Consider the following 13,036-nt stretch of genomic DNA (forward strand, 5'->3'; position numbering starts at 1 on the left):
CTCTCTTGTGCCACCTCTAGCAATGTGACCCAGAAAAGATGATCACAGAAAGCAAATTCCTCCAGCTGGAGTCACTGCAGGAGCTCATGAAGGTACAGAGTGAAGAGGGAGGAGGGGTGAAAGGGCTGGCTGGGTCTGGGAGGGGAGACAGGGATAGTGGTGTATGCCTCAGTTTCTGTCAGGGGTGGGCCAGTGGCTGGCTTCTCCTCCATGCCTGTTTTCCTGCTGTTATTCTCCTCCAGGCTCTGGTCTCAGTGACACCAGATGAAGAGACCTATGATGAAGAGGATGCTGCTTTCTGCCTGGAGATGCTGCTGAGGATTGTGCTGGAGAACAGGTAGAAGGCAGTCTTTAGGCAGGCCTCATACTGGGCTTGTGCCAAGGGGATGGAAGCCTGGAGTAATCTTGCAGAGTGGGCTCTAGGGACAAGAAGCACATGAAGCTATAGGCAGTAGAGGAGAAGCTTGCTCATTATAGCTGCCTGCTTAGGGTATAATACCACTGAGCTCTGAAGGACCTAGCCTCAATCAGAAAAAGAGGCTTATTGCCCAGTGGCCTTTACAGCTGAGACTATCCTCATCCCTTATGTTTCTCAGGGACCGTGTGGGCTGTGTGTGGCAGACTGTTCGAGACCATCTATACCACCTATGTGTCCAGGCACAGGACTTCTGCTTCCTTGTGGAGCGGGCAGTAGTGGGGCTGCTGCGCCTAGCCATTAGGCTACTCCGGAGAGAAGAGATCAGTGGCCAGGTAAGCTGAGTGCAGCTGGGAAGGCAGGAAGGTATACAAGGGACTAAAGCCACAGTATCAGTTATGGATATGGCCTGAGACAGAGACTTCATTTAGTGCCCCATAGCATGAGCCCAGTAACCTACCACAGGGCTAGGGGAGTCTAACAGGGACATTGAGAGTGAATCTGGAATGGCCTCAGGCATGAAGCTAGTACTCAGCACCTCTGCTCAGTAGGGCTGGACGGCTGCTGCCTTGTGGCAGTCCCAGCCCCATACCTGATTTCCTGGCTCTCATGCTTAGGACCCTCCTGAGATCTCTTCACCCAATTTATAAAAGACAAACAGTATAGAAATGAGTTCAGGAAGGTCACAGGATATAAGATCAATACACAAAAATTAATCACATTTCTTTATACTAACAATGAACATATAGAAAATGAAACCATTTACAAGTGCTCCAAATGAAATCAAATACTTAGCTATACACCTAACAAAACATGTATAGGATCTGTATGCTGAAACTTACAAATGCTAATGAAAGATATTAAAGACCCAAATAAATGAAGAGGCATACCATATGCGTGGATTGGAAGACTCAACGTAGTGAAGATGTCATTCCTCCCTTGATTGATCTGTAAGTTTAATGCAACTCCTATGAAAATCCCAGCAAGGTTTTTTGTAGACATAGACAAGCTTATTCTAAGATGGAAAAGCACAGGCCCTAGAATAGCTGAACATTTTGAGAAAAAACGTGGGAGGAATCACTCCATCTGATATTAAGGCTTACTATACAGCTATAGTAATCAACACTGTGGTATTTTTGGAGGGACAGACACATGCATCGATGTAACAGGAGAAACCAGAAATAGACGCACACAAAGATGCCTAATTTTTTGACAAAGGTGCAAAAACAATTCAGTGGAGGAAGCATAATCCTTTTAATTGCTGGAGCAATTGAAATGCATGGTTGAGGGGGCAGGGGACAAATGAACCTTGACCTAAGCCTCATACCTTATAGAAAAATTAACTCAAAATGAATCATAGAATTAAATGTAAAATGTAAAACTATGAAACCCTAGAAAGAAAAATAGGAGGATATCTTTGGGAGCTAGGCAAAAAGTTCTTAGACTTGACACCAAAAATATAATCCATAAAAGGAAAAACTGGTAGATTTCATCAATATTAAAAATTCTACTCTATGAGAGCCCAGTGTGAAAAGGAGGTAAAGACAAGGAGTGTATGTTTGCAAATCAAATATCTGAAAAAAGACTAATACCTAAAATATAAAAGAACTCAGAACGTAACAGTAAAAAAAAAAAAACAGACCAATTAGAAAATGGGTGAAAGATATGAAGAAGATATACAGATGGCAGATAAGCACATGAAGAAGCTTAAGTGGTGTTCATCATCATTATCCAACAGGGAAATGCAAATTAAAACCACAGTGAGATACCACTACACACCTGTCAGAATGGCTAAAGTGAAAAACAGTGATAATACCAAATGCAGACAAGGACGTGGGTCAGTCACTCTTAAATTTCTGGTAGGAATATAAAATGATAGAGCAGTTTCTTATAAAACTAAACATGCAGTTACAACACAATCCAGCAGTTGCACTCTTGGGCACTTACCCCAGAGAAATGAAAATTTACTTTTATAAAAAACCTATACATGAATGTTCACAGGATCTTTATTTGTAGTAGCCAGAAACTAGAATCAGCCCAGATGGTTTTCAGCGTAAAGTGTAGTACATACATACCATGGAATACTATTCAGCAATTAAAAGCAACAAACTGTTGATACATGCAGCAACTTGCATGACTGTCCAAGGAATTATACTAAGTGAAAAAAGCCAATCCCAAACGGTTATATACTATATCATTCCATTTATATGACGTTTTTGAATTGACGAGGTTTTAGAAGTTGTGGACAGATGGCCGGGGGCTAGGGATGGGGGCAAGAAAGGCAGGTGTGGTTATAAAAGGGCAACACAAGGGATCCTGTGGTGTTGGAACTATTCAACATCTTGGCTAGTGCTGGATACACAAACCTACACAAGTGCTTAAATTGTGTAGAACTTAATACACGTATGAGTACAAGTAAAACTGGGGAAATCTGAATAAGATTAGTGAATTGTATCAGTGTCAGTATCCTGGTTATGATATTATGCTGTAGTTTTGCATAATGTTGCTGGTCTTTTTTTCAGTTTTTAAAAAATTAAACTTTGAAAATAGAGATAATTATAGATTCATATGCAGTCTATTTTATAATAAAGTATTGGATATCTCAGGTAATTTATTGAATACTGTACTGAAAGTGGCAAACAGAATGGTTGTCTGGGTACGGAATGGTTCTAAGTGCATCAGTTGTTTACCCTCATAATGGCATGGCTGACTGAGAGCTGTGGCTCCCTGCCACTGCCCAGCGTCACAAAAGAGCACTGTGCTGCGTATCAGTAGCCCTGGAAAAAATCAAAACTCAAAGTATGGTTTCTACTGAATGTGTTTCACTTTTATACCATTGTGAAGTCAAAAAAATCTAAGTTAAATTATCATAAGTTGGGGGCTGTACACTTTACCCACTTTACCCCAATGGTAGCATTGTGCAAAACTATAGTGTAGTATCATAACCAAGATACTGACATTGATACAATTCACTAATCTTATACAGATTTCCTCAGTTTTACTTGTATTCATACGTGTATTAAGTTCTACACAATTTAAGCACTTGCGTAGGTTTGTGTATCTACCACTAGCCAAGATGCTGAATAGTTCCAACACCACAGGATCCCTCGTATTGCCCTTTTATAAACACACCTGCCTCTTTCTTGTCCCCATTCCTAGCCCCTGGCCATCTGTCCACAGAGTACCCTAAGTTGAGTCTTAGCCAAAACTGTTCTCACTAACCTAGGGAGGCTGGTGGGGAAGGAGGCTAGACAAGACGCATGTGCCCACTTTCCACTTCCTGCTCCCATCTCCTGCCCCAGGTACTGCTCTCCCTGCGCATTTTGCTACTAATGAAGCCCAGCGTGTTGTCCCGAGTCAGTCACCAGGTAGCCTATGGGCTCCATGAACTCCTTAAGACTAACGCAGCCAACATCCACTCAAGTGATGACTGGGCCACCCTCTTCACGCTGCTGGAGTGCATTGGCTCAGGTGTAAAGCCTCCAGCTGCCCTGCAGGCCACAGCCAGGGCCGATGCACCTGATGCTGGTAAGCCCTTTCCCAGAGAGACCCACACTGGCAGATAAACAATTATGGCCCCAGTGGTTGAGACAGGAAAACAAAACGCAGGTTGTTGTGTTCAGCAGATTAAATACCCCTGGCTTCTGCCCTCTGCTTCCAGAGCTTCCTGTGCCTAACGGGCCTCTCCCCATTACCCACAGATTAAACAGCATAAAGGCAAGTAGGCAATGGAGAAGGCTATGAAGCCAGGCTTCCTACTGTCCTGAGGACTGTTTTCTCAGAAACTCTGTCCTCACTGCCACCTCCCTCCCCAACAGCTGCTACTAGATGCTGTCAGGAGCCCAAATTAGCCTGCTGCCCCATTTGGTCAACAGAGAAGCTCTCCAGGCCATCCTTCAGCCCTCTAGTGACAGGGCTGAAACTAATCCAGACCAAGAGAAAAGAGAGGCCAGGCTTCAGCACCTTTCTTCTGAGAGCTGAAACTGTGCCTCATCCCAACTTCCCCATCCCCATCCTGACTCTGCCCCTCTCCCTGCTGGCTCAGGGGCCCAATCAGATAGTGAACTCCCATCCTTCCATCAAAATGATGTGAGCCTGGACCGAGGGTACACTTCTGACTCGGAGGTCTACACTGACCATGGCAGGCCTGGCAAGATTCACCGATCAGCCACAGATGCTGATGTGGTCAACAGCGGTTGGTTAGTGGTGAGTGAGCATACGGGCAGCGGGTGAGTCTTCCCCTCTTGGCCTGTGGGAAAGATTCCTGGCCTTCTGAGAGGGCAGCTAGGGGAAGATCAGGGTCAAGCCTGGATTCTCAGCTCCTCTGTACTTTACAGGTGGGGAAGGATGACATCGATAACTCCAAGCCAGGGCCTGAGACCAGCTGGCCAGGTCCTTCACCCCTGGTCAATCAGTACAGCCTAACAGTGGGGCTGGACCTCGGGCCACATGACACCAAGTCCCTGCTCAAGTGTGTGGAATCCCTGTCCTTCATTGTGCGTGACGCTGCCCACATCACACCTGACAACTTTGAGCTCTGTGTCAAGACTCTCCGCATCTTTGTGGAGGCCAGTCTGAATGGCGGTGGGTCACCTGATGAAGGGGCAGTTGGGGAGTAACCATGTGAATTACGGGGGAAAGGGAGGAGCAGGCCATCTGTACCCATGGATATGGAAATGTGACCTGCATCTGGCCCTGCTCAGGGTGCAAGTCCCAGGAGAAACGTGGCAAGAGTCACAAGTATGACAGCAAAGGGAACCGCTTCAAGAAGAAATCCAAGGAAGGCTCAATGCTTCGGCGGCCTCGAACCTCCAGCCAACATGCCACTCGGGGCGGGCATAGTGATGACGATGAGGACGAAGGTGTGCCTGCCAGCTACCATACGGTGTCTTTACAGGTCAGTCAGGACGTAAGTATGGCACCCTTTACTTCCTCTCCTCTCCCGGTACCTGACATTGGGAGTCAGTGGGGCCAGGGAAAGCCAGGGCGGAAAGGAAGGGCCTATGTTCCAGCCAGGGCCTCAGCCAGTGTCCCCACAGTGCCCCCCCTGTCCAGGACCGCCTGTAAGTCTTTGTTTGCTTCATTTTTAAATTATAGTTTGTTTTTGAAATAAGTAATTCAAATGCACATAGCACAGAGTTCAAAAGGTACAAAAGGGTAAGCAGATAAAAGTCCCATCCATTTCCTGTCTCCAGCTGCTAAGTTCCCCTTACCAGAGGCAACCACTGCCATCAGTTTCTTGTTTATCCTTCCAGAGTTATTCTGTTGTCTATTCAGGACATATAAAATTTATTTTATGAGCAGACTTTACATCACTAAATAAATGGAGAATTAATTGCTTTAAATAGAATAACCTTAGAAAAATTACAAAAACAAAAAATTATTAAATCTGGCCAGACACTGTTGCCTATCAAAGCCTCTGAGCCTCAGGTTTGCTGTTTTTAAAATGAGATTAACAAGATGAGGCTTTATCTGTCATCAGAAAGTGTGAAAAAGGAGTGAAAAAGTACCTTTCTCACTGTGTAATTGTGTTATTAAATACTTAGTCCACACACCTCTTCAAATCCCTGCTACTAGGAGTAATACCCATCTTTGGGAAACACTGGTCAGGACTAGGACAACCAGCTCATAAAGTTGAGGAGAAGGGAGTGGTGAGAGGGGTGGAGTATGGTGTGATCGGTACTAGGGACTCCCTTGAGGACTCAATCAGGGACAGTGGGAGTGGGCTAGTGAGGAGGGGATCCACCAGACCTAACCCCACTCATGTCATGCCCCTCCTGTGACCCCAGTTGCTAGACCTGATGCACACCCTACACACAAGGGCAGCCTCTATCTACAGCTCATGGGCGGAGGAGCAGCGCCACCTGGACACAGGAGGCCGGAAGATCGAAGCGGATTCACGCACCCTCTGGGCCCACTGTTGGTGCCCTTTACTTCAGGGTAAACCTCAGGGGAGCAGGCAGGGCAGGGGCAGAGGTGGAGCTGGCGCTTGGGAAGTACCAGGATCAGGATGCCCAAAGGATCCTGAGCCTGTTCTCATTCTCAGGCATTGCCTGCCTGTGCTGTGATGCCCGGCGCCAGGTGCGGATGCAGGCACTGACCTATCTGCAGCGAGCACTACTGGTACATGATCTGCAAAAGTTAGATGCCCTGGAATGGGAGTCCTGTTTTAACAAGGTAGGACTTCCCTCTGGTCTTAAGGTAAAGTGCAAATCCTAAAGACAAGGAGAGCCAAGCAGCTTGAAGAGCCCCTGATGTCAATTCTCAGCCTGTATCAGACCTTCCCTCCTGTTCTGTACCCATCCACCGCAGCCCAGGGTCAAGTGGACAAGGCTTCCACCTGACCCTGCTAGGGAGATGTTGGCTTCTTACCCACCAGGTGCTGTTTCCTCTACTGACCAAGCTCTTGGAAAACATCAGCCCTGCAGATGTGGGCGGGATGGAGGAGACCCGAATGAGGGCTTCCACCCTGCTCTCTAAGGTACTGCTCACAACCCTACACCCACCCACTCTCCCCACACCTGCCTCTTCGCAAGCAGGGAAGCCAAGGCTACTGGGAGGACCTAGAGGTGTAATGTAGGTGCTTAGGACTCCCAGCTATGGAGACTCAGCAGGACCCAGGGACCTGGGAGGATTTTGGAATTCAGAGGAGTCTCTGATCCAGGATTCCCACACAAGATAGGGCAGGCTTGCCTCCCACCCTTGGAGAGGGGTGCAGAAGGCTCCTACCCTACTCTTGGCTGAGAGGGGCTGGGGGACCATAGGTCTTCCTGCAGCACCTGTCTCCACTGCTGTCGCTCTCTACCTTTGCGGCCCTCTGGCTGACCATCCTGGATTTCATGGACAAGTACATGCACGCAGGCTCCAGTGACTTACTGGTACGTTCTGCCTCAGCCCAACTCCAGCTGCCTACTTCCTCTCCCATCTTTTGGGAAGACTTGCTGTTTCCCCCTTGGTGGCTGCCTTCTCCTTACCATATCCCCCCATGCCCTCTTTCCCATATCCCCCCATGCCCTCTTTCCCATTCTCATGGCCCCACTGCCACCTGCAGTCAGAGGCCATCCCTGAGTCTCTGAAGAACATGCTCCTGGTGATGGACACAGCAGAGATTTTCCACAGTGCGGATGCCCGAGGAGGCAGCCCCTCAGCCCTCTGGGAGATCACCTGGGAGCGCATTGACTGTTTCCTGCCCCACCTACGAGATGAGCTCTTCAAGCAGACTGTCATCCAGGGTAGGGGGCTCCAACCAACTTCATCAAAGAGAGTCTGGAGCTAATAATTAGTTCTCTGTGCCTGGGGTGGGGGTTAAGTCTAGTGGGTAGCCAGGACTCTACTTGAAATAAAGCACCGAGAGCCGCCATCTGGATTCTCTACCCTCCCCAGACCCTGTGCCCATGGAGCCTCATGCCCCAAAACCTCTGGCCTCAGCCCACCTGACTCCTGCTGCTGGTGACACCAGGACACCTGGCCATCCACCTCCCCCAGAGATGCCCTCTGAGCTGGGGACCTGTGGTGAGTCCCTCTGAGCGAGTTTGCTGGATGTCAAACAGGAAGTCAAGGAGGTCTGGGGTACTTTGAGATTGCTGCTGGGCATGGGCTGTGAGCCAGGGAAAGGAAAGAACCAGAAGATCCTGTTCACCTGCTCTTCTTATGGGAAATGGCAGGGCCAGGTCAGCTATGATGAGCTAGCTGCCTGGGATTTTCAGGCTTCAGAGAAGGAGGCTGGATCAGGGACTTGGAATGAATATGCAGAGGTTGCCCTTCAGGAATTCTAATAAAGACCAGACCAAAATTAACCTACTGGAGGTACAGCAAAGAAGATAAAGGGTAGATATAAGGTAGCTGGACACTGGAATAAGTTTTGAGCAGAGACTCTCAACTGTGTAGACTGGGAGGGGTCATCTTGCTTACAGGAGTGGGAGAAGCAGAAGTTTGGTAAACTAGCTGCAGAATGTGAGCGAGTCTGACTGCAACCACCTTGCTTTCCCTCTAGACTTTGAGAAGCCCGAGGGCCCCCGACCTGCCAACAGCAGCTCCTCTGGATCACCAGTGGCATCCAGCCCCAGCAGACTGAGCCCTACCCCGGATGGGCCTCCACCCCTGGCTCAGCCCCCACTGATCCTGCAGCCCTTGGCCTCCCCACTGCAGGTGGGCGTGCCCCCCATGACTCTGCCTATCATACTCAACCCCGCTCTCATCGAGGCCACCTCACCTGTGCCCCTCCTGGCCACACCCCGCCCCACAGACCCCCTGCCCACCTCTGAGGTCAACTAAGGCAGGGCCCTCAGCGATCAGGACCAGTACTTCCTACCAGGCTGTCCCTGGCCCACCCCTCAGCTGTCCCAGGGGCCACAAATTCTTCAGTCCCAGCCCAAGCTGCTATCACTGCTACTTGGATGGGGACCTGAAAAAGAACTTTTATAGCCCCTCCTGGGACCCACAGTCAGTCTGTGGGACCTTCCTCCTCTGCTCTCCATTCCTGGGAGTCCAACCTGAGAGCACACTCAGGTATCACCTGCAGCCTGGCAGCTCGGGGAGGCATCACTGTACCAGCCCTGCAGTGCCTGCCCTTGTGCTCCTCCTGCCCGTGGTTAGGCATCGAGAGCCAAGCCAATCACTCTGCACTTTGTTTCCCTCTCCCAACCCCACTCCCATCAGCCCTGGGCCACCTCCTCTAGTTCTTCCTCTTTTATTAATTAGTTGGTCAGTTTGGAGAGTTGATTGGCGCCATGGAGGGTGGACAGGTGGGGCTGGACAGAGGGACTGCCCACAGGAGCATGTACATATGGAAAAACAGGACAACGATGGATTTTTTATGATGTAATAAATGTCTTAGTACCAACATCATTGCCTTTCCCTCTGGTTTCCTTCTTGAGTTTGTGGGTACCATGTTTCGGGATACCCAGGCCATCACATGAACAGAAATGAGACTGAGCCTACCAACAGTCTGGCCCACGTGGCCCCTGGTCACCAGCCAGCCAGACGCCAGGACGCAGTCAGGATTCCTTCACTGCTGCTGCCCCACCACCACCATCACAGCAGTGCCCCCTTAGCACCAGGGATGCACTAGGGGGTTGGCAGTTGTCCTCTTCCCTAACTGCTCCATCGGAGATAACCGTGACAGCCTAGGCTGGGGTCAAAGGGAAGGTGAACCAGAGCTGAGCTGTGGTTATTCAGAAGTCTTCCCTCAGATGTGCCTCATAGTCCCAGGAGCAGAGAGGAGCCCATGGGGCTTAGGGGGTGGGAGGCTATCTTGCCCATAACTGTGATCATGTGTTTCTGGACACAGGGCATTCATTTTGGCCCAGAACTGAGGAGGGAAAATTTCTTCCCATCCCACAGCCTCCATCTACCCCAGTCACTGCAGCATGATTGGAGAACCCCTCCCCTTCTTTCCCTTTGCGTCAGGGTAAGATAAGTGGGAGTGTGTATGGGGCAGGCAGTGTGGCCCCTGCAGGGGTGAGGTACTGTGGGTGTGATGCAGAATACTATTAAGCTTTCCCAGGTGAAGCATCTCCATCATCTTGGCATTCTCCTTCACCATGGTCTCTTCCCCCGGGGGAAGGGAGGGCAGAGAGTGGTACCTGCTGTACTACCAGCTGGCCTCCCTCATGGAGAGTTAGGGGCACTCACCTCTCCATTGGTCCCAGATGTCTGTGTAATCGTTCAGCACCTTGGGCTTTCCTTTGCTCAGCACAACCACGTGGATGTTGCTGGGTCTGGATGTCTGTAAGTGCCTCCCTCGGGTGCTTTGGAAATGGAAACAGCCTGATGTGGAACAATGCTGACGTGAGTCCTGCAGCTCTTACACTAGTTTCTCCCTCTTCCCTTCCTTCTGCAAGTAGTCCAGACCATGCCTGTTTTCCACACTAACTAGAAGCCTTGCTCCTGGGAAAATTAGGAGTAAGACTGCACTCCTTCTGTATGAGTGCAGAAAAGCCCGGAACTACAGTCAGGTTAACACTAGGGCCGTTGGCTTCAGCTATAACATCTCTCTCTGTTCTCCCTTCTGAGCCCCACAGCTCTGCCTTCAGAAGCTTCTGTTTCCCTATGGGGGAAACAACATTGACTTCTGTATAGAAACCTGAAGGCCATCCTATGAACAAAGGAATATGAAAAGTCTGTATCCCTCGGTCTACAAATATCGGGAAAGAAGCTGGAGTAATTGCAAACTGAACCCTTCCCCACTGGCAAGCAAAGAAAAACATTTGTTGGAAGCCTCATTCTGTTATAGAAGGATCAACTGACACATACGTGACTTGTGTGGTTGACAGTGTTGTCTCTGTCAGGCAAGGGAAACTACAAGAACTAATATTCAGGCCTTAATTCTGACCAACAAAGAATGGCTGATGACGTGGAAGTGACAAAACTTGTGGGAAAGTAATAGAATAATCTGCAGGGAAATGCTGGTCTTAATGATGTCTCCTATAAGAACTCTAGGATAGCAGGCTTCAAAAAGTCCAGAGGAAAGCTAGAGACTTTTAAGACCCTAACATGGAGAAGTGACATTGTTGGAACACCAGTATATGTCAATATTAAGTGCACTGCTTACCCAACCTTGTAGAGGTATTTACTCCTCTTACAGATGAGGCAACAGGTTCAGAGAGGCCAAATTCCTGGGAAGTTAGGCAGCTGGGATTCAAACCCAGGTCTGTCTCACTTTAAACCCCACGGTCTTTTCTATGACACTTCCTCAGCTCAAAAGTAGTAGTGGTGGGGCACAGTGGTTAAGAATCCGCCTGCCAATGCAGGGGACACAGGTCCGAGCCCTGGTCCTGGAAGATCCCACATGCTGCAGAGCAACTAAGCCCGCGAGTCACAACTACTGAGCCCGTGAGCCACAACTACAGAGCCTGCATGCTACAACTATTGAGCCCATGAGCCACAACTACTGAAGCCCGTGCATCTAGAGCCCATGCTCCTTAAGAAGAGAAGCCACCGCAATGATAAGCCAGTGCACCGCAACAAAGAGTAGAGAAAGCCCGAGCACAGCAGCGAAGACCCAACGCTGCCAAAAAAACCCAAAAAAGAATGCCCCAGGGCTCAGTGCTTGTCAACTTCTTTTCTCCACATTCAATCGTGGGGTGATGTCCACTGTCGAAACTTTAAATACCATCCATCACTCTGACTTTATGTACAACTACCCCTCATCTCTTCTAGGTTCTTATACCAATGCCCACACCCCACCACCCATATCCCACACCCAATCCCTCAGCAAGTCTTTTTGCTTCTGTCTTTCAAATCTATCTGGAATGTGACTACTTCTCCCACCCTCACCCACTACCACCCAAGTCTAAGCCACCATCTATTGGACTACTGGTCTCCCTCCTTCATTCTAGTTCCATACTCTCTACCCTTTACTCTCCACACAGCAGCCAAATGGATACTTTTAATACATGTCATATCATTTTCACTCCACTGCCCAAAACCCTCAAATGGATGTCCATCTCATTCAGCATAAAATCCAAAGTTCTTACTTTTTCTCACCTACCTAAAAAACCTTGCTGGTCCTCAAATATACCAAACGCATTTGTATCAGACCTTTACACTACTGGTGCCTCCACCTGGAATGCTCTTCCCTCAGATATCCACATAACTCACCCTCTCACTTTTTTCAAGTCACTGTTCAAATGTTACCTCATCAGAGAAGACTTCCCTGACTGCTACACAGAAAACACTTGTCACTCTCTATACTCTTACTACTTTATTTTTCTCTGTAGCACTTATCACCAACTGACATATTATACAACCATTTGATTTTTGTCTTCAAATAGGGACACTGATTTCTAGAATAGGCCCTCCCTATTTATTGGTGAGTGAATGGAGCGAATTTATGGTGCCTCTCTTCTGGGCCAGCAGTAGTGCTAGGCCTGGGTACAGAAACAGAGATCATCATTAGGTTGGATATTAGTGAAACAAACAATGAAGAGGTTTCTTAAGTCGAGATAGATGAGGCTATAGCAACTAACAATAAACTTTGAGTCAGTTAAAATCTCCAGGACAACACTGGGAATTGTTGGAGCTGACTGATGAGTACATGGGGATTCATTATACTATTTTCTCCACTATATATGTTTGAAACTTTCTATGATAAAGGTTTTTCTTTTTTTAAATCTTCAGATAAACTACAGCTTCCCTGGTGGCGCAGTGGTTAAGAATCCACCTGCCAGTGCAGGGGACATGGGTTCAAACCCTGGTCCGGGAAGATCCCACATGCCGCGGAGCAACTAAACACGTCCGCCACAACTCCTGAAGCCTGTGCCCCTAGAGCCCGTGCTCCCCAAGAGAAGCCACTGCAATGAGAAGCCTGTGCACTGCAACAAAGAGTAGCCCCCGCTTGCTGCAACTAGAGAAAGCCTGCGTGCAGCAACGAAGACCCAATGCAGCCAAAAATAAACAAACAAATAAATAAATAAATAGAAAGAAATTACAGCTCAGAATCTCATAATTAGAATAGCTCAACCCTTGGGCTTCCCTGGTGGCGCAGTGGTTAAGAATCGTCCTGCCAATGCAGGGCACATGGGTTCGAGCCCTGGTCCGGGACGATCCCACATGCTGTGGAGCAACTAAGCCTGCGTGCCACAACTACTGAGCCTGCGCTCTTGAACCCGTGAGCCACAA

At 48.6% G+C, this 13,036-nt stretch overlaps 1 protein-coding gene across 7 annotated transcripts in view; it reads left to right on the top strand.

Annotated features, from left to right (window-relative positions):
- Positions 1–9,262, top strand: part of GBF1 (golgi brefeldin A resistant guanine nucleotide exchange factor 1) — a 122,634-nt gene extending 113,372 nt beyond the window's left edge. For 5 of the 7 annotated variants that reach the window (XM_024734900.1, XM_024734906.1, XM_024734902.1 and 2 more), the window contains 14 exons: positions 21–92; positions 243–337; positions 597–750; positions 3,718–3,943; positions 4,461–4,621; positions 4,753–4,999; positions 5,119–5,324; positions 6,205–6,355; positions 6,462–6,592; positions 6,795–6,896; positions 7,180–7,293; positions 7,467–7,647; positions 7,799–7,927; positions 8,409–9,262. In XM_024734900.1, coding sequence (XP_024590668.1) covers positions 21–92; positions 243–337; positions 597–750; positions 3,718–3,943; positions 4,461–4,621; positions 4,753–4,999; positions 5,119–5,324; positions 6,205–6,355; positions 6,462–6,592; positions 6,795–6,896; positions 7,180–7,293; positions 7,467–7,647; positions 7,799–7,927; positions 8,409–8,689 — 2,250 coding nt within the window. In that variant the 3' untranslated portion in view covers positions 8,690–9,262. The remainder of the gene's footprint in view (positions 1–20; positions 93–242; positions 338–596; positions 751–3,717; positions 3,944–4,460; positions 4,622–4,752; positions 5,000–5,118; positions 5,325–6,204; positions 6,356–6,461; positions 6,593–6,794; positions 6,897–7,179; positions 7,294–7,466; positions 7,648–7,798; positions 7,928–8,408) is intronic. The other 2 variants (XM_024734904.1, XM_024734905.1) reach the window with 1 other exon arrangement.
- Positions 9,263–13,036: the final 3,774 nt, after the last annotated feature.

This window comes from Neophocaena asiaeorientalis, unplaced genomic scaffold (genome assembly GCF_003031525.2).
Source record: "Neophocaena asiaeorientalis asiaeorientalis breed wild unplaced genomic scaffold, Neophocaena_asiaeorientalis_V1.1 scaffold240, whole genome shotgun sequence".
NCBI classification, from domain to species: domain Eukaryota; kingdom Metazoa; phylum Chordata; class Mammalia; order Artiodactyla; family Phocoenidae; genus Neophocaena; species Neophocaena asiaeorientalis.